Raw genomic sequence first — 18,604 nt, forward strand, 5'->3', positions numbered from 1 at the left:
TACTTTTCTTAGTTTTCAAAAGGAATTACCTCCTTGGAAGTAATACATTTAAATCACAGGAAAACATTCAACCATAATCTGAATATGAATGAGTAATACTCTTATTTGATTACCACTTTTTCTGTTAAAACTAATAATGCATGAATTAAAATTTCTAAATTATAAATGGTGTGACAACCACCTCCACTAACTGGTGCTTACAGAGTTTAGCAAGATTTTTACTCATCCACTTACCGTGTTTATGGTGCTTGTTGTGTGTGGTGTTCACATGTGATGTGCTTGTTCTAGGAACAGGAGCTCGAGGCCAGCAAGAAAGAAAAATTAGCAGAGGCAAGGCTGGAGGCAGAAGTGAGACTATATAAGAAGGAAAATGAGGCCCTTCGCAGGCACATGGCAGTACTTCAGGCTGAAGTGTATGGAGCCAGACTGGCTGCAAAATATTTGGACAAGGAACTGGCTGGCAGGTAATGAACTAGATCTCATAACATTTCTAGATTAAAGGTGTGGGTTTGCCAAAACGATATGAGGTTAGAATGTTACAATACATTACATTATTAACAATACATTGAACAATAACCGGGAATCATTTACTCGTGTACAAGTGCATGTATACTCACTTTTAGAAGAAAATTCAACACACTACTCAAACTCTCTGATACTGAACTTCAATTTCATACAGTTTATTAGAATCTTAGTCCATCTGAGTGTTAATTAGCCTCTTTACAACATTATACGCACTGGAAGGGCAGTAAACAACACAGGGCCACATATCGTAAGATGAAGTCTACTTGGTTGAGGCATTATCTCTCTCCCTTCATCCTCCAACACACAGACATGCCTAATATGTAAGCTATTTGAGTCTAGGGTGCCCGCACTGGTCTGTTGTGTAATACATGGAGGCCATGAGTAATACAATATTTCTCCTTATTGCATGTAAGGCATATTGATGAAAATGTGTCACTGATTTTTAGTATTTTTACTGTATCTTCCCCACCCCAGTATTTGAATGATGGCCCAAAGTAGCCCATCAAATTAAACTTGGAAAATTCTGATTTGTGTACAGCCATAGAACACAGTACATCTCGTTGAATGAGTGGGAATACAGTAAATCTCAACCATCTCAACTCCAGGGCGCAACACTGTCAGCGACCCATGGCTTGGAACTGTGCGCTGATTCAGTCCTCACCATCAAGTATCTGGTGCTCCCTTTAATGTAGCTTCTGTTGTGTTTTTATGTAAATGTGTTAAATGTGTCTTGTCTGAATGTGATAGGTGTTTTAATGCACTCTTTTTAATAGCGGATTTTTGCACATGCAAGCCAAAGACAAATTTCTGCCTTTTGCATGCAAAAGGTAGACAATAAAGTATTTTCTATTCTATTCTATTCTATTCCATCCCTGGTAGGTGGAGGGGGCAGAGTTCTTGTTCTACAAGAAAATGGATAGACTGTCTGAAATTTGCTTTGACAGCAGTATGTTTCGGTTTGTCTTTCAGGGTGCAGCAGATCCAATTACTGGGTCGTGACATGAAAGGGCCAGCACATGACAAGCTGTGGAACCAACTGGAGGCAGAGATTCACCTTCACCGCCATAAGACTGTCATCCGAGCATGTAGGGGTCGCAATGATCCTAAGAAACCTCTTCCCTCTCCTGTAGGGCATGTGAGTGTAAAAATACAAAGCAGTTGAAACTGTTGATATATTATTATATATTGATATTGATATATTATTTCCTTTAATTGTGCTTTCAAAGTTGTATTTGTTTATGTGATTATAGGACTCAGACATGTTAAAGAAAACCCAGGGAGTAGGCCCTATCAGAAAGGTGGTGCTAGTCAAAGATGACCACGAGGGCTTGGGAATCTCCATCACAGTAAGAAGTCACAATCGTTTTTTTTTTTGTTTGTTTTTTCATTCCTGACAGCCTCTTGATGTTGCACCTAAGATCTATGGATGCAAACCTCCTTACTTCAAATTAAACATTAACAATGTGCAAGCAGCAGGGAATAAACTTGAACACAAAATGTTTCTGCTAACTCTAATGCACAACAATGACATTTGCTAAATTCAACAATAGAACAGTAAATGTTTCATGTCCAAGAGTTCAGACATACAAGAATTCACAGTTGCAAGAAGCAGACCATGTTTCAACATTTTCCAGAATCAGTCAATTTTAGGCACTGTAAAGACAGTACCTTAGATCATACCTTATTTCTCGTGTTTCTAAGAGTTCTTGTTCTTGTTGTGAGTTGTTGATTGAGGCATGTCTTGTTGTAATATTGTAATGTCTTTTCAGCTGCAGTATTCTTCAGTAGCTTAGTAGCTTTGGGAGAGGAGCCTTCTATCTGCTGTGATTGTAGGCAAAAAGTGCACATTGAAGTCTTTTGTCAATAGATCATAGGGAACATGTCCTAATTAACTATTCCATACAGATCATGTTTGTGCAAGTTTTCGTGCATAGTCCTGGCTTTTCTGAACTTATCAAGATGTGTTTAAAAAGCTGTAGAAAATCCTCTAAGTAGCTAACAAAGGATCTGGGAATTAAGAAAATTGACCCTTACACTGCAAGGAAAGTGCCTCAAGCTTGTGATTTCCATATCGTGAAGCATTAAAGGTGCTTTCAGACAGCCAGCTCCTGCTGCCATCACTGTTTTCAATGTACACATGATGGCAGCCATTGGGAGAGGGAGGAATCACTGACGATCTTGTTAACATGCACAGCATTTGCCACTGCTATCTGAGTTGATGATGGGTTTTAGTAGAATTGGAGGTAGCCGGAAGTGGGGGAGCTTCTCCCTGCTGCCTTCAAAGCAAAATACGGAACCTCAGTGTTACCAGGCAGCAGATGCAACGACAACTGATCATTGTCTAAAGGCACTTTTGGAAACTAAGTAGAACTGTTGAGATGAACTGTAAGATTAAAATAATGTCTGATCATGTTGCCTGTCAATTGATAATGTATGCAAAAACAAACAACATACAAGGCGGCTGTGGCTCAGGAGGTAGAGCTGGCCCACTAATCAGAAGGTTGGTGGTTCAATTCCCTAGCTTCTCATGTCTGCAATTAAAGTGTCCTTGTGCAAGATACTGAACCCCAAATTGCTTCTGATGGTTGTGCCAGCACCTTGCATGGTAGCTTGCTGCCAACAGTGTGTGAATGTGAATGCGTGAATGGCCAGCAGAAACGCTATATTGAAAGCATTATATAATTGCAGCCATTTATAAACAAACCTACATGTATGCCCATTTGGGGTGCATGCCCATTTGGGATGTTCAACACTTGAAGTCAAATTTGCTGTGAGTGATTAGTAAACATAGTTGGGGTGAGGCACTTCTATTGGCTGGTCAGCACATCTCACACTTAGATATTTTTTGACATTACCATAAAATAACCTAAAAGGAAGAGTACTTGGCCAAATGAGCTGAGTTAACCTTTGTATGTCTGTTGTCTTGTCAGGGTGGGAAGGAGCACGGTGTTCCCATTCTAATTTCAGAGATCCATCCTGGTCAGCCTGCAGATAGATGTGGAGGTTTGCATGTCGGAGATGCCATTCTTGCCGTCAATAGCATCAATTTGCGTGATGCCAAACACAAGGAGGCTGTCACCATTCTGTCTCAGCAGGTAACACAGGTGTGCACACATATACGCACACCACACCACACTGTTTTTCTGTTTCTCTCAAAGTGTTCATTCTGGGTATCAGGGAGGGCAGATAGAGTTTGAGGTGGTGTATGTGGCTCCAGAGGTGGACAGCGATGATGAGAATGTGGAGTATGAAGATGACAGTGGCCATCGCTACCGACTCTACTTGGATGAACTGGAGGATGGTAGTACAGCGCCACCTGGTGACAGCTCAGCATCGCTGCAGGGTAAGTTTTCAAAACCTGTTTTTACCACAAACAGGATGCTCACACATCCATAAAAGGCCTTTCAGAATGCTTTAAATTTAATAGATAAAAATGAAAAGCTTAAACACCATTTTTCAAGTCTGTCTTAAAATAATAGTCGGGTGCCCATAAGAATATTGAGCTTTCATCATTCATTCTGTTCATTCTGATCATCAGGAGATCCTCCAAATGTACTTACAATGTGAGTGATGGACAAACCAAAAAAAGTTTTTAGATAATAGAAGATAATATAAAGCTTTAGCCGTCTGAGTTAGTCAAATAAAGTGGATATCTTCCGCAGTTACAGTATTATTAGTAAGTTCTCTGAGGCACTGGACTATTGTATTGAAAAATTGTCCAAGCAAAATCACATTTAATCATCTCCTTTTGCAGTCAGAAATATTGTGTTTTTTCAATGTATCATTGATATTTTTTATTATTAAAAGGTGAAGGACAAGACAGACAGACAGTTTGTACCATGCCATTTCATTGCACTGCATTTGGGCAGTCAGCTTTCTCTGTGAAAGCCACAACTCAGTGGAATGCCCTACCTGATGATATGAAGAGCTGCAATTCCATCAATACATTCAAAACCAATTTAAAAAATGTACTAAAAACCACTCAGCTCTGTAACCACTGAATCTAAATTTCATCTATGGTCTTCTCATTAGCGCAGGTAGTCTTGCTTTTAATTTGTTTCTTACTTTGTACTGTTTGTTGTTGTGCTGTTGAATGTTTTGATTGTGGGGGACTGCAGAAGTAAATTAGCTTTGAGCTAACTCTGGTGCAGTGCATCATTTATGTTAAAAACTGTACACTGTCCTAAGAAAAGATAACTCAGGTTGAAGAATACTGGAATTTCTCATTAACTAAGAAACTGTATTGTTCACTCTCCTCCTGCTCATTGGATGTGTAGTTGTTTTTCTATTTCTTATTGCTTTTCTTCATTGTTGTTGCCCTTATTTCCCTAGTTTAAGGCTTGCTTGCAAATTTAATATGGCAATTGTACTGATAAGAACATTTCCCACTTTGGATGTATTCAAAAAGATAGAGTCACTTACTATACCTTCAACTTCTCCAGCAAATATTGGAACTGCAATTTGGAGGATATATAGTAGAGATGTACTGCTATATGCAGCCAAGTGGATTTACTACTGGTTTTCTTTAGGTAAAGAAGGGAATATTGTGATAGCATTGGTATTGGTAATGTTGTTGCCAGTTGTATTTTAAATGATTTGTAGACTAAGAATATTCTGGTAGGGAACTGGTTTAATACCTTTCACTGTGGTATTGATTCTGTTGTAGTTGTATACAGCAGAATATTATATATAATATATAATATAACAATATATAATTATTTTATGTAATTATATGGACGTATTAGGTCAGTATTGATGAAATCATCATGTCACCTGAACAATGGGGGCTGAAATAGGGGTTCATCTTAAAATTGCTGGAGCATTGGCGGTATCAATTTGAATTTCAGTAGACTTTTGTACTTCCTCCCTCAGCAAAAGGATAAAACAAGTCACTGAGTTTCACTTGATTCAGTCACTCAGGCATTCAGGAAAAGGCAAAGAATGCCAAACAATAAAAGGCAATGCATGTGCCAGTATATTACAATACATTTTAAGTTGAACTTAATTGTCACACAGGCAAAGGCCTGCATAGAAGTGCACACTGTATATACATAATGGTATTTTATAAACTCTGTTTTAAGAGTTTTCGTTGTCATTGATGCCTGCGGACAAAATCAAAGCTCAACAGCATCACCGCCTGTCTTTACCATGTGTTGGGTTGAGTAGTAGGCTCATATGATTAGTCACATTATCAATCCTTCTTCCCTCTGGCTGGCTGGTAGTGGGTGGGACTTATCAATTAATCCAGTGGTCCAGGTGTAATAAGGCTCTGGGTAGTAGTGTCCAGGAAGTGATTTTGGCACTGAACTACTGTGAGACAGAGAAAGAGCTAACATCCGAGAATCAGTCCTGCAAAACATCTGTTTCCTTGAGAACTGTTAAGCTGACTACCCCCAGCTTCCTTTCCGTTTTGGTGGACCAACCACCAAAAAAAAAAAAAAAACTTGAGCAAGAACTTCTTCTGCTAATTGCGTTTGGGCTGGTCACTCATGGGCAGCACTCTTGCCAGACAGCCTTTATTTCCTTCACTGTAATTACTAACATTACTCTTCTGACACTCACACACACACTTAGTTAGAGAATGAGCATAGCCTAGATGAGTGTCAGGAGCCAAGCTGCCAGTCATTCTCTTAAACATTTTTGAGGGCTTGTCTTGAATCTGTTCATTATGCTGATTTTGGTTAACTGCTCTAGCTTGGATATTTTTGCTCCTTGTTAGAGTAGCTGTGACATACAGACAGTAGCTAGTGACATACAGGCATTCCTTCTGCAGACAGTGATACTTGGAGTTGCATTCAGCTTGCCAAAGAATCATACACTGTGAGGCTGTTAGAGTAGACAGGCATATGGAGTATGGACTAGCTATGCTGTGTTGAGTGTTGCTAAAACGGATGTCTGTATGTAGAGAACTTATCTCCAGTTAGGCTGACATATATCAGCACTGCAAGTATTTAGTTAGTTGCTGATGTCATATAGTGGTGTATACTGGTTGTCACATTATTGTGTTGAGTGAGAATAGGCTAGGTGTGCTAGCTAACATTCACATATTGGTTGTGTGCATTTCATGGAGGTGTGTCTTATTAGCTGGACAACGGGGTGAAATTGTTTTGTTTTGTTCAAGTATCGAATTTTGTGGGGGCTGTTTTGGTGTTGCCTGCAACTCGTGGATGACTTAGAGTAGCGTATATGCTAGTTTTGTTCAGTAACTTGTCACTTGTGTTGGCTTCTGTGTTAGTATTAAGTTCGTAAAGATAGCTACTTTTCAAGTGAACAAATTTTGTCAAACTGACTTTGAGTGTAGTGACTTGTGCAAACTTAAGAAAGACTAGTTGCTTAAGGGAAACTTAAGCTGAATTTGGGAAAGTATAGTGTTAATCAGAATTATTACACAGAACCACTTGAATTATTCATCCAGTGATATAACCTCAGAGTCAGTATAACACCTCTAATTAATCATTTCTCTTGGTGATCAGCCAAGGAAATCTTTAATGCACAAATCAGCTTTGGGAAGGAATTAACTTGCACTCAGGTAGACAGAGGGAAAGGAATCGGATATGTAAAGTAACTTAAAGTAAGTTACAGAAAACAAAGACAATGACTTTATACACAAAACATTAATTACTAACAGACTGACCTAACATAGTAACCCCACAGTGAAGAAATAAATGAATGCAGAACTGGAGTTTGTCAGGGAAAGTGTGCAGCAGATGAATAAACACAAGAGGACTAGTGACCGTCACCTGAAGCAGCTGGTAAACCGGGATGGCAAATTTGGAATCAAGTTCTGATAGAGACGCAACTTAGGATTTCTGAATTCACCCACTTAGCAGAGAAGAAGTGTGCTACTTGTGTGTCCGTGGGCTGGTGGCTGCTGAGCAGTGTAGTGACATCAGGAGTGATGTAAACGGTGTTGTCACTGCAGGAAGTGGAGGTGAAGATTCGTCAGTTAAAGTTAGTTTTAACGCAGAGAAAGAATGGGACACTTTGCACTGTTAACAAGAAGAATCCCCTGCTGCATTCCAGTGACAGTCTTGTATAGGCACAGTTTGGTAAGGGAATTCAGAGAAGCATCTGACCAATCAGAGGATGTGCTGACCCCCCCAGGGGTGGTGTCAGTGTTTGAACCCCTCATAGGGCATGCCTCCACTGGAGGTCAGATCATTTGTATTAATTTTAAAGCTATAATATGTAACTATTCCACATTAAAGCGTCTGAAAAACAACTAGACCTGTGTTATACATTTTGTTGATTATCCCAAATGTTTCCTTTAATTTTCAAACCCAGAGAAATCTGTAATTTTAATCAGTTTAATCCATTTTAACTGTCTTTTTCATTTGGTCGCTTGTCAATGGATTCATACCCCCTCTATCAAAGAATATACGTGCACAAGATGCATGAGTCGGTGTTGTGGTTTGTCTGCCACACTGGCATCCGCCAAAGAGTATAGGCATACAAGATAGTATGTCGGCATTGTGACTGTTTGCCACAATGGTGTCTCCCAAAGAGTATACGTTTACAAGATAATACGTTGGTGTTTTGGCTATTTGCCAAAATGGCGTCTACCACAGAGTATTTGCATATAAGATAATACGTCAGCATAAATTGACTTTTATTTAGTTTTAAGCCACATTTTTATGATAAACTTTTTAGATCTTGGTATTTTTTAACTATATCTTTTAACCGGATGGAGGATTTTAGTCATCAGACATCTGGATCTTAAGTCATCAGAGAAACAAGCTGAGCAAACGTTAGCAGCAGCTCGCCTAGCAACCCCTCCTGGATGTCCTGTGCCCACAGAATACCATCAGAGAAACACTTATTTTTTATGTGAAACTGCTTTATACAGTGTTTTTACCAGTTTTAATCACCAGGTCTGTTTGTTCTGGTGAGGACAAGACCTCTGTGGCTAATTTGGCTCCCGGTAAAAACACCCTGAACGATGAACACTGAAGTTATCCTAACTTGGAGAAGCCGGTTGTTTAACAATGAAGACAACAAATCCCATGATCCCATGCTTCATCACAGCGTCATCAATTTCCATCTTTTGTTATTGTTTTGATTGAGAAACCCTATTGGCAGAAATTACATATTGTGTGTTTAAAGCCATCTGTTATACAACTGTACCTTGTTACTAAATAACGACCATAACTAAAAATCTGATGTTCTTATGCTCAGGGGTTTACAACCAAACAGCACATGTTTATCTCTAATGGTTATTGAGATATTAATTACTTGATTTTAACACACATACAAGTAATGGTGTTATAGCATTTTAAAAGCATGCAGGTTTCTTTGACAATAGTCTCGTGGTTTGAAAAAAGGGGAAGAGGAGAGGCAATCAGAACGCGGGGGGAGAGATTCTGATTGTTGGGGGGGGGGGAGCGTCCCAGGGTAAGAAGGGGAGTGGTTATACAATTATGTGTTTAGCCACACATTTTAGCACAGTTCCATCCTTGGTTCTGTTGGTATAATGGTGTTGTTGGATATTTTATTGGGTGTTATGGAAGCCCCCACTCATTAAGCTAGACAGTGTTCTGCTTAGGAATATCCTGCATTGCTTTCAGTGGCTCAGGTCTTTGAAGTGGAGGTAAATCACCAGTGGAAACACGAGGCTTGATTTGATGTTAACAGTTGTTTGAAATTGCTGCCTAAGTTTAACCAGGAAGAAATTGGGTAATTTTTTGAGGCATTTGAAAAAATGATGCAACATTTGGATCGGCCAGAGAATAAGTGGACACTGCTTATTCAGAGTGTGCTTGAAGGTAAAGCACAAGTTTAGGTCACTCCATCAGAAGCAAGGGGAGACCTACCTTGATGTTGCATAGCAGCAGGGAGCAGCTTTTGACAGGTGGCTAGCAGCATGTTAGGTCTTTACATTCCAAGACTTGTGTCAGCTGATTTTGGTGGAACCAAGCAGGTAGCTCCCGGTCTGAAAAGTGAAGCCAATGTGGAAGTGCTTTAAACCTGCATTCTTTCTAATGGCCAGCAGGGGGCGACTCCACTGGCTGCAAAAAGAAGTCTGATTGTATGGAAGTCTATGAGAAAGTGACCCTACTTCTCACTTCATTTATTACCTCAGTAAACACTTTCCTAATGAGTTTATGGTCTTAATTGCTAGTTTCAGGTCTTCTTTAATGCATCATTATGTTCATTTTGACAGAGTATAGGCATAGCTGTATTATAGATGTGTTAGCCATCGCTATTTCAGTGTGTTTTCAGTTCATGAAAATTAATTATAACATTTTGGTCACCTAAAAAAGTCTTGTTCAGCATTTGGTTGTTTAATCTGAGACCCTCTAAGGAGTCAGATGTTCAGTTTTTCCAGTGAGTACATTTTGTTTTAATGGTTTTAGGCCTGTTTTTCAACAGCAGAAATTAGCGTTAGCATTAGCATTATTACTGTCCATTTGCTTTGCTCTGAAAAGAAAAGAAGGAAAATCAGTTGCTCTGCTTGCAACTCAGCCTAGAGTAATTGCAGTAGACCCGTTGGGCATAACTCCCAGGCAACGTTCCCAGGTGGAATGCCATATTCTTTGAAATTTTAGCAATGTTTGCTTTAATTTGCAGGTTTTTGAGTTATACCATGGAGCTAACCACTTTTGTTTTATTATCTTCTTTTTTAAAGGGGTGATGGAGTTGAGTGTCATTTGCAGTGAACAGTATCTAGTGAGGTGCGGCACTATCAACAAAATGATCAATTTGGGAGGGACTAAAATTTGCATAAGAGTCCTCTTGTATTTATACATGGCATTAAATTCACACAGCACTATCAGATAGACATCTAGTGAAGACATTTTTGTCTAATGGCAAGTAGTCTAGTAACAGGAATTCAAAAGTCATTAAGTAATGGTCTGATAAAATAGGATTTTGTGGAAAAACTATTAAATGTTCAATTTTGATGCCATATGTCAGAGCAAGGTCGAGGGTGTGGCAAAAAGGTTCTTTTTTCAGGAGGGAGTCTTGATGAGAAGTGGATCTCACTGGGCCATCCTGCCAATAAGCACTGGACCACAGTAGCTCAGACTGTGTTACCCTAAAATATTAGGCTGGAAGCGTTGCGCTTGGCTCATGAAACTGCTATGGCTGGTCACCTTGGGATATGAAAAAACTCAGGAGAAGATAATGATAATTTCAGATAATTTCTGCTGGCCAGAATTGCACTATGCTGTGCTTCCATTCTGCCAAAGTTGTCAAGCCTGTCGGTTGGTAAACCCAATGAGGTGATTCCAGTAGCACCTTTGTGTTCTCCACCAATAATGCAGGAATTGTTTTCCTTTGTCCTGACTGACTGTGTGGGGACCATGGCCAAAACCAAAAAACGTAACAAATATCTAGGGACTATCATGGATGTAGCCACTAGATTCCCTGAAGTTGTAACCTTAAGAAATACCAAGGCCATCCAGTTGAGGTTCAGCATGACTGTGGAAAGAATTTTACCTCAAGATTTTTCCAGGAAGTTGTGCATGAACTAGCGATCAAGCAGATTATACCTTCTGCCTACTAACCTCAGTCTCAACGTGCCATTGAATGCTACCATCAGACTCTCAAGACCATGATAAAAGCCTACACTGTGAATTGTCCAGGAGACTGGGATGTAGCCATGCCATTGTTATTGCCGCCCTCTCAGTTCATGCCCATACACAAGTTCAAATGGGCTGAACCCAGTTAATTCACCCACTAAATTCCTCCTAAGACGGCAAAAGAGAAATTGTTGGAGCCCAAGGAGGGATTTGTTACATTGTCAGCACTCCAGAGCATAGACAGAAGACCAGGGTCTGTCATGTGAATCTCCTCAAGCCCTATTTTGAGTAGACACCCTTGTTCGTGTGGTTTTAGTGGTTCATGTTTACATTTGGATAACAGACTGTGCTTTTAAAAATATTTACCAGAACATTCATTTATCTAGAGGTGTAAGTCAGACCTTACCAGTTGTTTCTGCCTCCTGCTTTGAATTTGTTCATGTCTCTCCATCACCTGGCATCTGGGCTGCCTCTATGTGTTTCTCTTTCCTCCTTAACTCTTTCTTTAAATCTTGAATCAATTGCACCTTCTTCCCTCTTGAATCAGTTCTTCACTTTCTCCTTGTTTTTCTTTCAACACCATTAATATTACATCCTGTGATTCTTCCTCACTTTCATCTCTACTCTCCTTATTCCTTCACTCACTCTGAAAATGTAAAAAGCTGTCCTTTTAAAAGTCTGACAGACCATGAAGCAGAACTTTAACTTGTATGGTGTTAATTGTAGTAATTGTGTATAAGTTCACACACAAGCACACTTTATGTTATAGAGTTAGTGTATCCTGGACATTGGTGCCATTGCTGCTTTCAGACAGGTCACTGTCTGTCTGAATAACTACCAATGGTAGTTATTCATTCTTGAAAGAGGGCCACTTGAACCATGTAATTCTGCTTTATACTTCTACAACATTTTAGAGAGAAATAATATATTTACTCCATTACATTTATCTGACAGTTGGAGTTATGAGTAACTTTTTTTTTTACAGAGGACACCATTGTCACAATGGCAGAAACTAGAGAAATTAAGTCCCGGGTTGAAAACGAGACATATAACCATTTACACCACTACAAATATCTCTCGAATTGAGCTAGCTTCTTTACAAAAAAAATTTTAAACAAATGGGATGAGCACATATTTTTTTTATTAAGGACCCCAGGTTATCATAGTGCTAACACATGCTAAACAGACTGCTCAATATTCTTCCTCTATAGTTTTAATACATGTGTTTGGGATGTAAAGAGCCTATAGTTGGATACCCCAGAGTTGAATAATGATCCATGATTAGACTGAGAGGTATTGATGGATGTTTTTAAGTTATTTTGCTGCTTTTCTAACAATCTCTTATTAACTTTTTTGTATCAGGAATTGGTTATATCCTTTTAAAAACTCAATTTCCAGCAATGAAATACTGGTACAACAGAGAACTGTTTGTGTTGTTTTTTTTTTAAATCACAGCTCACCTTAGCTGACATTTGGCAATAGTGACACAGAGTGTAGTGCCCAAATACCAACATTCATTAGCAGGAGTCAATAACTCTGCTGTGAGGGATGCTTTCTGGTTGATGTACAACAACATATAATTTATTATACATCTGAATCTGTGTCCAACCTGCAGCTCTGGAGAAGATGTCACTGAGCAATGGACCAGAGAATGGAGATACTGGGATCTCCAGTGAGACACCTTCAGAGGAAACCCCTTCGAAGCCTCCTGACACTGACTTCTCCTCCTAGAGTCCCAGCCAAGCCATCGTTATTAGGGGAGATAGCAACAGGATTGGTGGAAAAATCCCTTTCAAGAACTGAATCAAAGAATTCTATGACAAGCAGAAACAATCCCCCTCTTTTTTCCCATTTTCCTCTTGGTATTCTTGTGTGGTGGGATTTGGGGTTTTAGTCTGGGCATGTGGTAATCAGTCTGTTAACATGCACTGAAGTAACCAGATTACAGTCAGCTTTCTCCAGTAAGCTGATTTCTTAACTGTCATGCAATCAGCTATGTATCTTGGCTATGTATACATGTTACCAGTTTGCTAATTGGCTTTTTACATGTAGGCATGCATGTGACAAAAGACAGGGAAAGTAAGTGGAGTGGCTGAATGAAAGGAGAGGTAATTACATGGAGTGATGCATTTTCATATTTAAAATAATTCCATCCAAAGATCGACTAACTCAAAGTGGCCTGTATAAGTCTAAATAAGTTGGTCTGTTAAATTCAGACATATTTGTGCTGTGAAGGAAAAGCTTCACTCTGTCACTCTGTCAGTTAGCTCCTACACAAACACACGCGCACACACACACACACACACACACACACACACACACAAAAGTCAGAAAGTAGCGTATTCTATCACTAATACACTTAAAATCAGTAAGCCATGCTTTAGTGCACAGTAAAGAGCGCAGGTAAACTTGTTCCCCAATTGCTGATATTACCTGGTTTCTCTAAATAACCTGGTTACTTAAATGGATGAAAACACACTGAAAGTGTGAATTTGATATTTAGCTATGATACTAATGGGAATTAACAGGACAGCTGCATGCTAGAAAATGGCAGAAAAAGGAGAAGTCATCAAGCTGTCATAGAGCCACAGTAACATCAGGGAGGAAGAGATTACCAATTATTGAGAAATACTTGTAAGGGCCACTTTTCAGGACACTTGAAGAGTGTTTTGCTTCTGTTTGTATAGCTACTCATCTGGTCTTGGTAACACTATGACAAGACTACAGTATATTGTCCTATAGGGACTCTGGGAGAGGCTAGGAAAATATCTTAAAGAGAAAGTGAATGAAAAATGGCAGAGAATTTTTATACTCATTGTTTTAAAAAAAGAGAGAATAAATCTATTAACCTTCTCAGATGTGATCACTTTAGCTAGCAAGAGCAAGACCATTCATGCTCATTCAAATGAGATGTTAAATAAAATTTTGAATTGGAAAAACCCTGTCAAATATCAAATAGGAAAATGTGATCAAATCCTGCCTTTTTCAAACTTTTTTGAAACACATTTAAAACCTTATCAAACCACATAAATGGATACACTAAAAGTTAAAAAACAGTGGGCAAAATTTCTTTGGAGATTCAAAAGTACTTGAACAGCTGCTTCTGGCTCTAAATTGAAATTCAGATTCGTTAAAATGCAGAATTTTTTTTATGGTTATAGTGTATCAAATATACATACGTACATTTACTTAATAAACCAACAATCTTATTAGTATTCTGTTTTTTGTTTGTTTTTTCCCTCTTATCCAACTGAGAAATCTGTAATAGAGGACTTTCAGGTGATGAATTTACCCTCTGGTGAGAGAGGGTCTCTTGGACTTTGGCAACAGTGGCTGAGAAGAAACGGATAATTCTAGCTGATTCTCACTTTGGGGGTTTCCTTCGTTTGAAGTTGGTATTTCAAAGCATAATGTGTCATAAAGGTCTGACAAGTACCATTTCAAAGGCTCCCCCAAATCCAATCTAGAACCGCGGCCTTCTTTTTCTCAACAACTCGTGTCCTATAAAGCCCTAGTAGTACTCCCATCCCCAATTTTTTTAGGGGGTCCTTGTCAAGTCATAAGGCCCTTCAGAGTCAGCATTCAGCAAAACAAACAATGAAGACAATGCCATATGTCCATTTAACACTGACGGTCATTTTCCCTCTTGTAGTTTTTTTTTTTTTTTTTTTTTTTTGATGTAAACACAAAAAAGCATGTCAAAACATTGAATGCCTTACATTGCAAATACTCTCCCAAGTCCTTTAGGACAGTGTAATTATTTCAGTGACTGTACTTTTCATACTAGTCTATGAACTCAAAACCCTGTCCTGATATTATGTTCTAAATATTAGGTTATGACTTTAATGTAGATGTTCCAGTGACCCCCTGTTATCCCGCCAAAGCTTTTTAACCTTGTTCCAGCACTGACATTTTTGGGCATGGTACTGTATGTTGAATATACAGAGGTGGGCACAATAACACTTGTTATGATATAATGTAATCCAGTACAGTCATTCTTAAGAATGGGGTCTTTCTCAACTTACACTAATTGCTGTACACCATATACTGTCATTGTTTTCTTTATTGTGTCGCGTTACATTCTATTGTAACACATTGTGTTTTGACAGGAACACCTCACAGTATAATGCAGTAAAATACAACCAACCATAAATCTAAACTAGTAAGTGAGTTGAATCAACACAGGCCTCATCAATGTGCTGTTGCAAAGATAGTGATTGAATACATTATTGTGCCCAGATCTTACATGTGTTACTCTGGCCCAAAGCAAGATGAGTACACCATGACAGTCTGACCTTACAGCATATATATATATATATATATATATATATATACACACACATATATCTATACATATATACAAACAGCTGACAAATAAAAGGAAAAACTGGTATAGGTCTGAATGACTGAATTGACCCCTACAGTGAGGGGATCTGGTGGCTCTGTTGCTGTGGGGGGCATTTTGCTGGCATGATTTGGGTCTACTTGTCCCTTTAGAGGGAAGTTTCACTGCAAATCAATACAAAGTTGTTCTGAGTGATCAACTTTATCCTATGATGAAACATTTCTATCCTGATGGGAGTAGTCTCCTCTAGGATGGCAATGCCCCAATTCACAGGGCACAACTGAACACCTATGGGAGATTTTGGACTGGCGTGTTAGACAGCGCTCTCCACCACCACCATCATCATCATCATCATCATCATCACCATCTTCAAATGAAGGAATATCTTTTTGAAGAATGGTGTTCCTCCCTCCAGAAGAGTTCTAGAGACTTGTAGAATCAATGCCACGGCTGAGGAACACCATTCTCCAAAAAGATATTCCCTCTTTGGTGTTTTGACGATGGTGGTGGAGAGCACTGTCGAACACGTCAGTCCAAAATCTCCCATAGGTGATCAATTGGGTTGAGATCTGGTGACAGTGAAGGCCATAGCATATGATTCACATCATTTTCATACTCATCAAATCATTCAGTGACCCCTTGTGCCCTATGAATTGGGGCAAAGTCATCCTGGAATAGACCATTCCCCACCGCAGTACCCCCACCGGTTTTTCCTTTAATTTGTCACCTGTCTGTATATATATGTCAGATTTTTTACTTGCTTTTTGTTATTCTGTTTCCTTGGTGCTTGGTTTGTGTCCCTTAACTCTTCACATATATTATGATGTGTATCTTTATAGGTAATGCATTGAAGTTAAGCAATTTATTTAGCCTTTAAATAAAGTTTGGTTCTAATTTGACTTATTTGTGATACATTTGGAGAAAAATGTCTTCAGTGCCATAAAACACAGTATCAGAAATGAATAGGAATTCAGGTAAGACTGGATTCAGTCTTATTAGAATTCTTATTGAAAGTATTAAGACTTTTAAAGAATAAAAATCAGTTAGAGGTGGAAATTAATAGGTAAGAAAATTGAACACTATTGTGATTTTATAAAGCTTCAAGCAGGAAGATATTAATATTTTAGTCATGACCCTGTGGCTCCACCATTATTATCCAATGTTATCACTGGGAGTTATTTTCAGGTTTTCCTGTCTGGAGTAACGCCTGGGAAACACAGCTTGTGTGAACCTCAGCAGTGCGTGTGTGTCGCTTAACTGCTGCGTCTCGCACGCTTGAAGCATCCACACAGACAGCGTTGCTGCTGCGGTGCTTCTGCTGCCAGCTCTATCTTTCTACATAGAGTTTGGCTTTGATAATGGCCATCAATAATAGCTTGTTTCATATCATTTAATTATAAATTTCATTTATATGTTTCATTCAGGAGACACCTGGGACACTGTGTGGTTGGGGCTGTTTTTGTCAGCCACATACACTCCTCAAAACAGACGTGTTTTTTTTTTTCATTATTTATTATATTGCTGAAGCTCCATGTGTCACCGACTCTCTGTACTGGAGTTCCCTGCCAGAGAGGCTCCCTGCCCTGGCGTGCACCGCATAGGCTGACCCGCAGTGGTGACACTTCATGTCTGTGACATATTCCTACAGATATAGACATTGAAACCATAGTGCAAGGTGTAATGTTACTGATACGTTGTCATATGATTGTCAACAGATGCCTGACCACCGAACAGTGCAAAGGCCCTCTTGTAATTAGGGCCTGAGCACCTAGCCGTGCAAAGGCCCCATTGTATCTGAAGGAATAATTAAGGCTTGAGCACCGAACAGTGTGGGTGTGGCAAAATGGCTTGAATGCACCCCCTACAAAATTTCAAATTTGAAACCCCTCCTTCAAAATTGATGTAAATGAACGAAATTTGGTAGGGACATGTATCATTGCCAGATGCACAGAACGCTGTTGCCATGGCGACGCGGCAAACTTTGATGTTTTGCCATGAAACAGGAAGTTGTTACAACGTTAACATACATTGCCCAATCTGCCCCAAATTTCTTATGCTTGATGAGGGTCCTGGCCTGAACACATCCACATGACAACATTGAGTCATAGGCAGAGCGCCACCTAATGTCAACAGTTATAACAATAGCTTAAACCCAAGTCGGCCATTTTAAATTTATTGCTCAATTTTGGTGATTTTGCATGCCTTGTATTTTAACGAACTCCTACAGAATTCATCATAACAACTTCAAAATCAGTGTGTGTCATCAAGACTAGGTTGTGATGAAAAGTTATCAAAATCTTGAGTTTTCGCTGGACGCTCTTGCCGTGGCAATGTGCCAAACTTTGACGTTTCGCTATGAAGCAGGAAGTTGCTGCAGCTTCAATGTACATTGTCCAACCTGCACCAAATTTCTCATACTTGATAAGAATCCTGTCCTGAACTGTTCTACATGTCAGTGTTGAGGCATTGTCATAGCACCCCCTACTGACAACAGGCAGTCAGCCTTACATGACAAATATCATCTGATTCACATGAAATTTTCAAGGTGTGGTCTACAGTTGATAAAAACAGCAACATGATGTATACTTAATGGGTGTCCTCTAGCAGCACAGAGTGGACACAGAAAATGATATTTAAGTCCTTCGTTCCATGTTCGATAAGAGTCCAGTCCTTTGTTTGTTTGTTCCTTTCTTTCTTCATTAGGGTCCGAGCCCACCAAAAGGCAAAGGCCCTATTGTATTTGTGTGTTTGTTTCTGTCTTTCTTTATTGTTACGCCACTTCACACCTACATTTGACCCCCTAAATATGCTCAAAAACTCACCAGAGTTGGCACACATATCAGGTCTGGTGAAAAATTTGATAAAATGTAAAAATTAACCCCAAAGTGCCAAAATATGCTCAGGATACTTTTTTGAAACCATTTCAATTTTGACCCGAGGACAACAGGAGGGTTAACTGGCCGCCACGGCCCGTAGGAATGTTGTAGAGAGATCAAACCAAAATTCAATTATTCGTCTCATCAAGACCTACAAATCATACACTAACAGCCCTGACCAAAACCAACAGGAAGTCCACAGTTAGCCTTTCAAAATAAGACTTTGCCTCAATTTTGGCCTCCGAACAAATGCTATCTCCTTCGAGGGCATTAATGGTATCGGCTTCAAACTTTAATAGATGACTTCTGACACTGTGCTGAAAAAAAGTTGTTAAAAA

General features: G+C 39.2%; 1 protein-coding gene across 2 annotated transcripts in view; it reads left to right on the forward strand.

Annotated features, from left to right (window-relative positions):
* gopc (golgi-associated PDZ and coiled-coil motif containing) overlaps positions 1-14,722 on the forward strand; it is a 37,361-nt gene extending 22,639 nt beyond the window's left edge. For both annotated transcript variants that reach the window (XM_042390566.1, XM_042390568.1), the window contains 6 exons: positions 289-464; positions 1,495-1,660; positions 1,776-1,871; positions 3,456-3,620; positions 3,703-3,868; positions 12,661-14,722. In XM_042390566.1, coding sequence (XP_042246500.1) covers positions 289-464; positions 1,495-1,660; positions 1,776-1,871; positions 3,456-3,620; positions 3,703-3,868; positions 12,661-12,776 — 885 coding nt within the window. In that variant the 3' untranslated portion in view covers positions 12,777-14,722. The remainder of the gene's footprint in view (positions 1-288; positions 465-1,494; positions 1,661-1,775; positions 1,872-3,455; positions 3,621-3,702; positions 3,869-12,660) is intronic.
* The last annotated feature ends 3,882 nt before the right edge of the window (positions 14,723-18,604 follow it).

Source organism: Thunnus maccoyii, chromosome 17, assembly GCF_910596095.1.
Source record: "Thunnus maccoyii chromosome 17, fThuMac1.1, whole genome shotgun sequence".
Taxonomy (NCBI): domain Eukaryota; kingdom Metazoa; phylum Chordata; class Actinopteri; order Scombriformes; family Scombridae; genus Thunnus; species Thunnus maccoyii.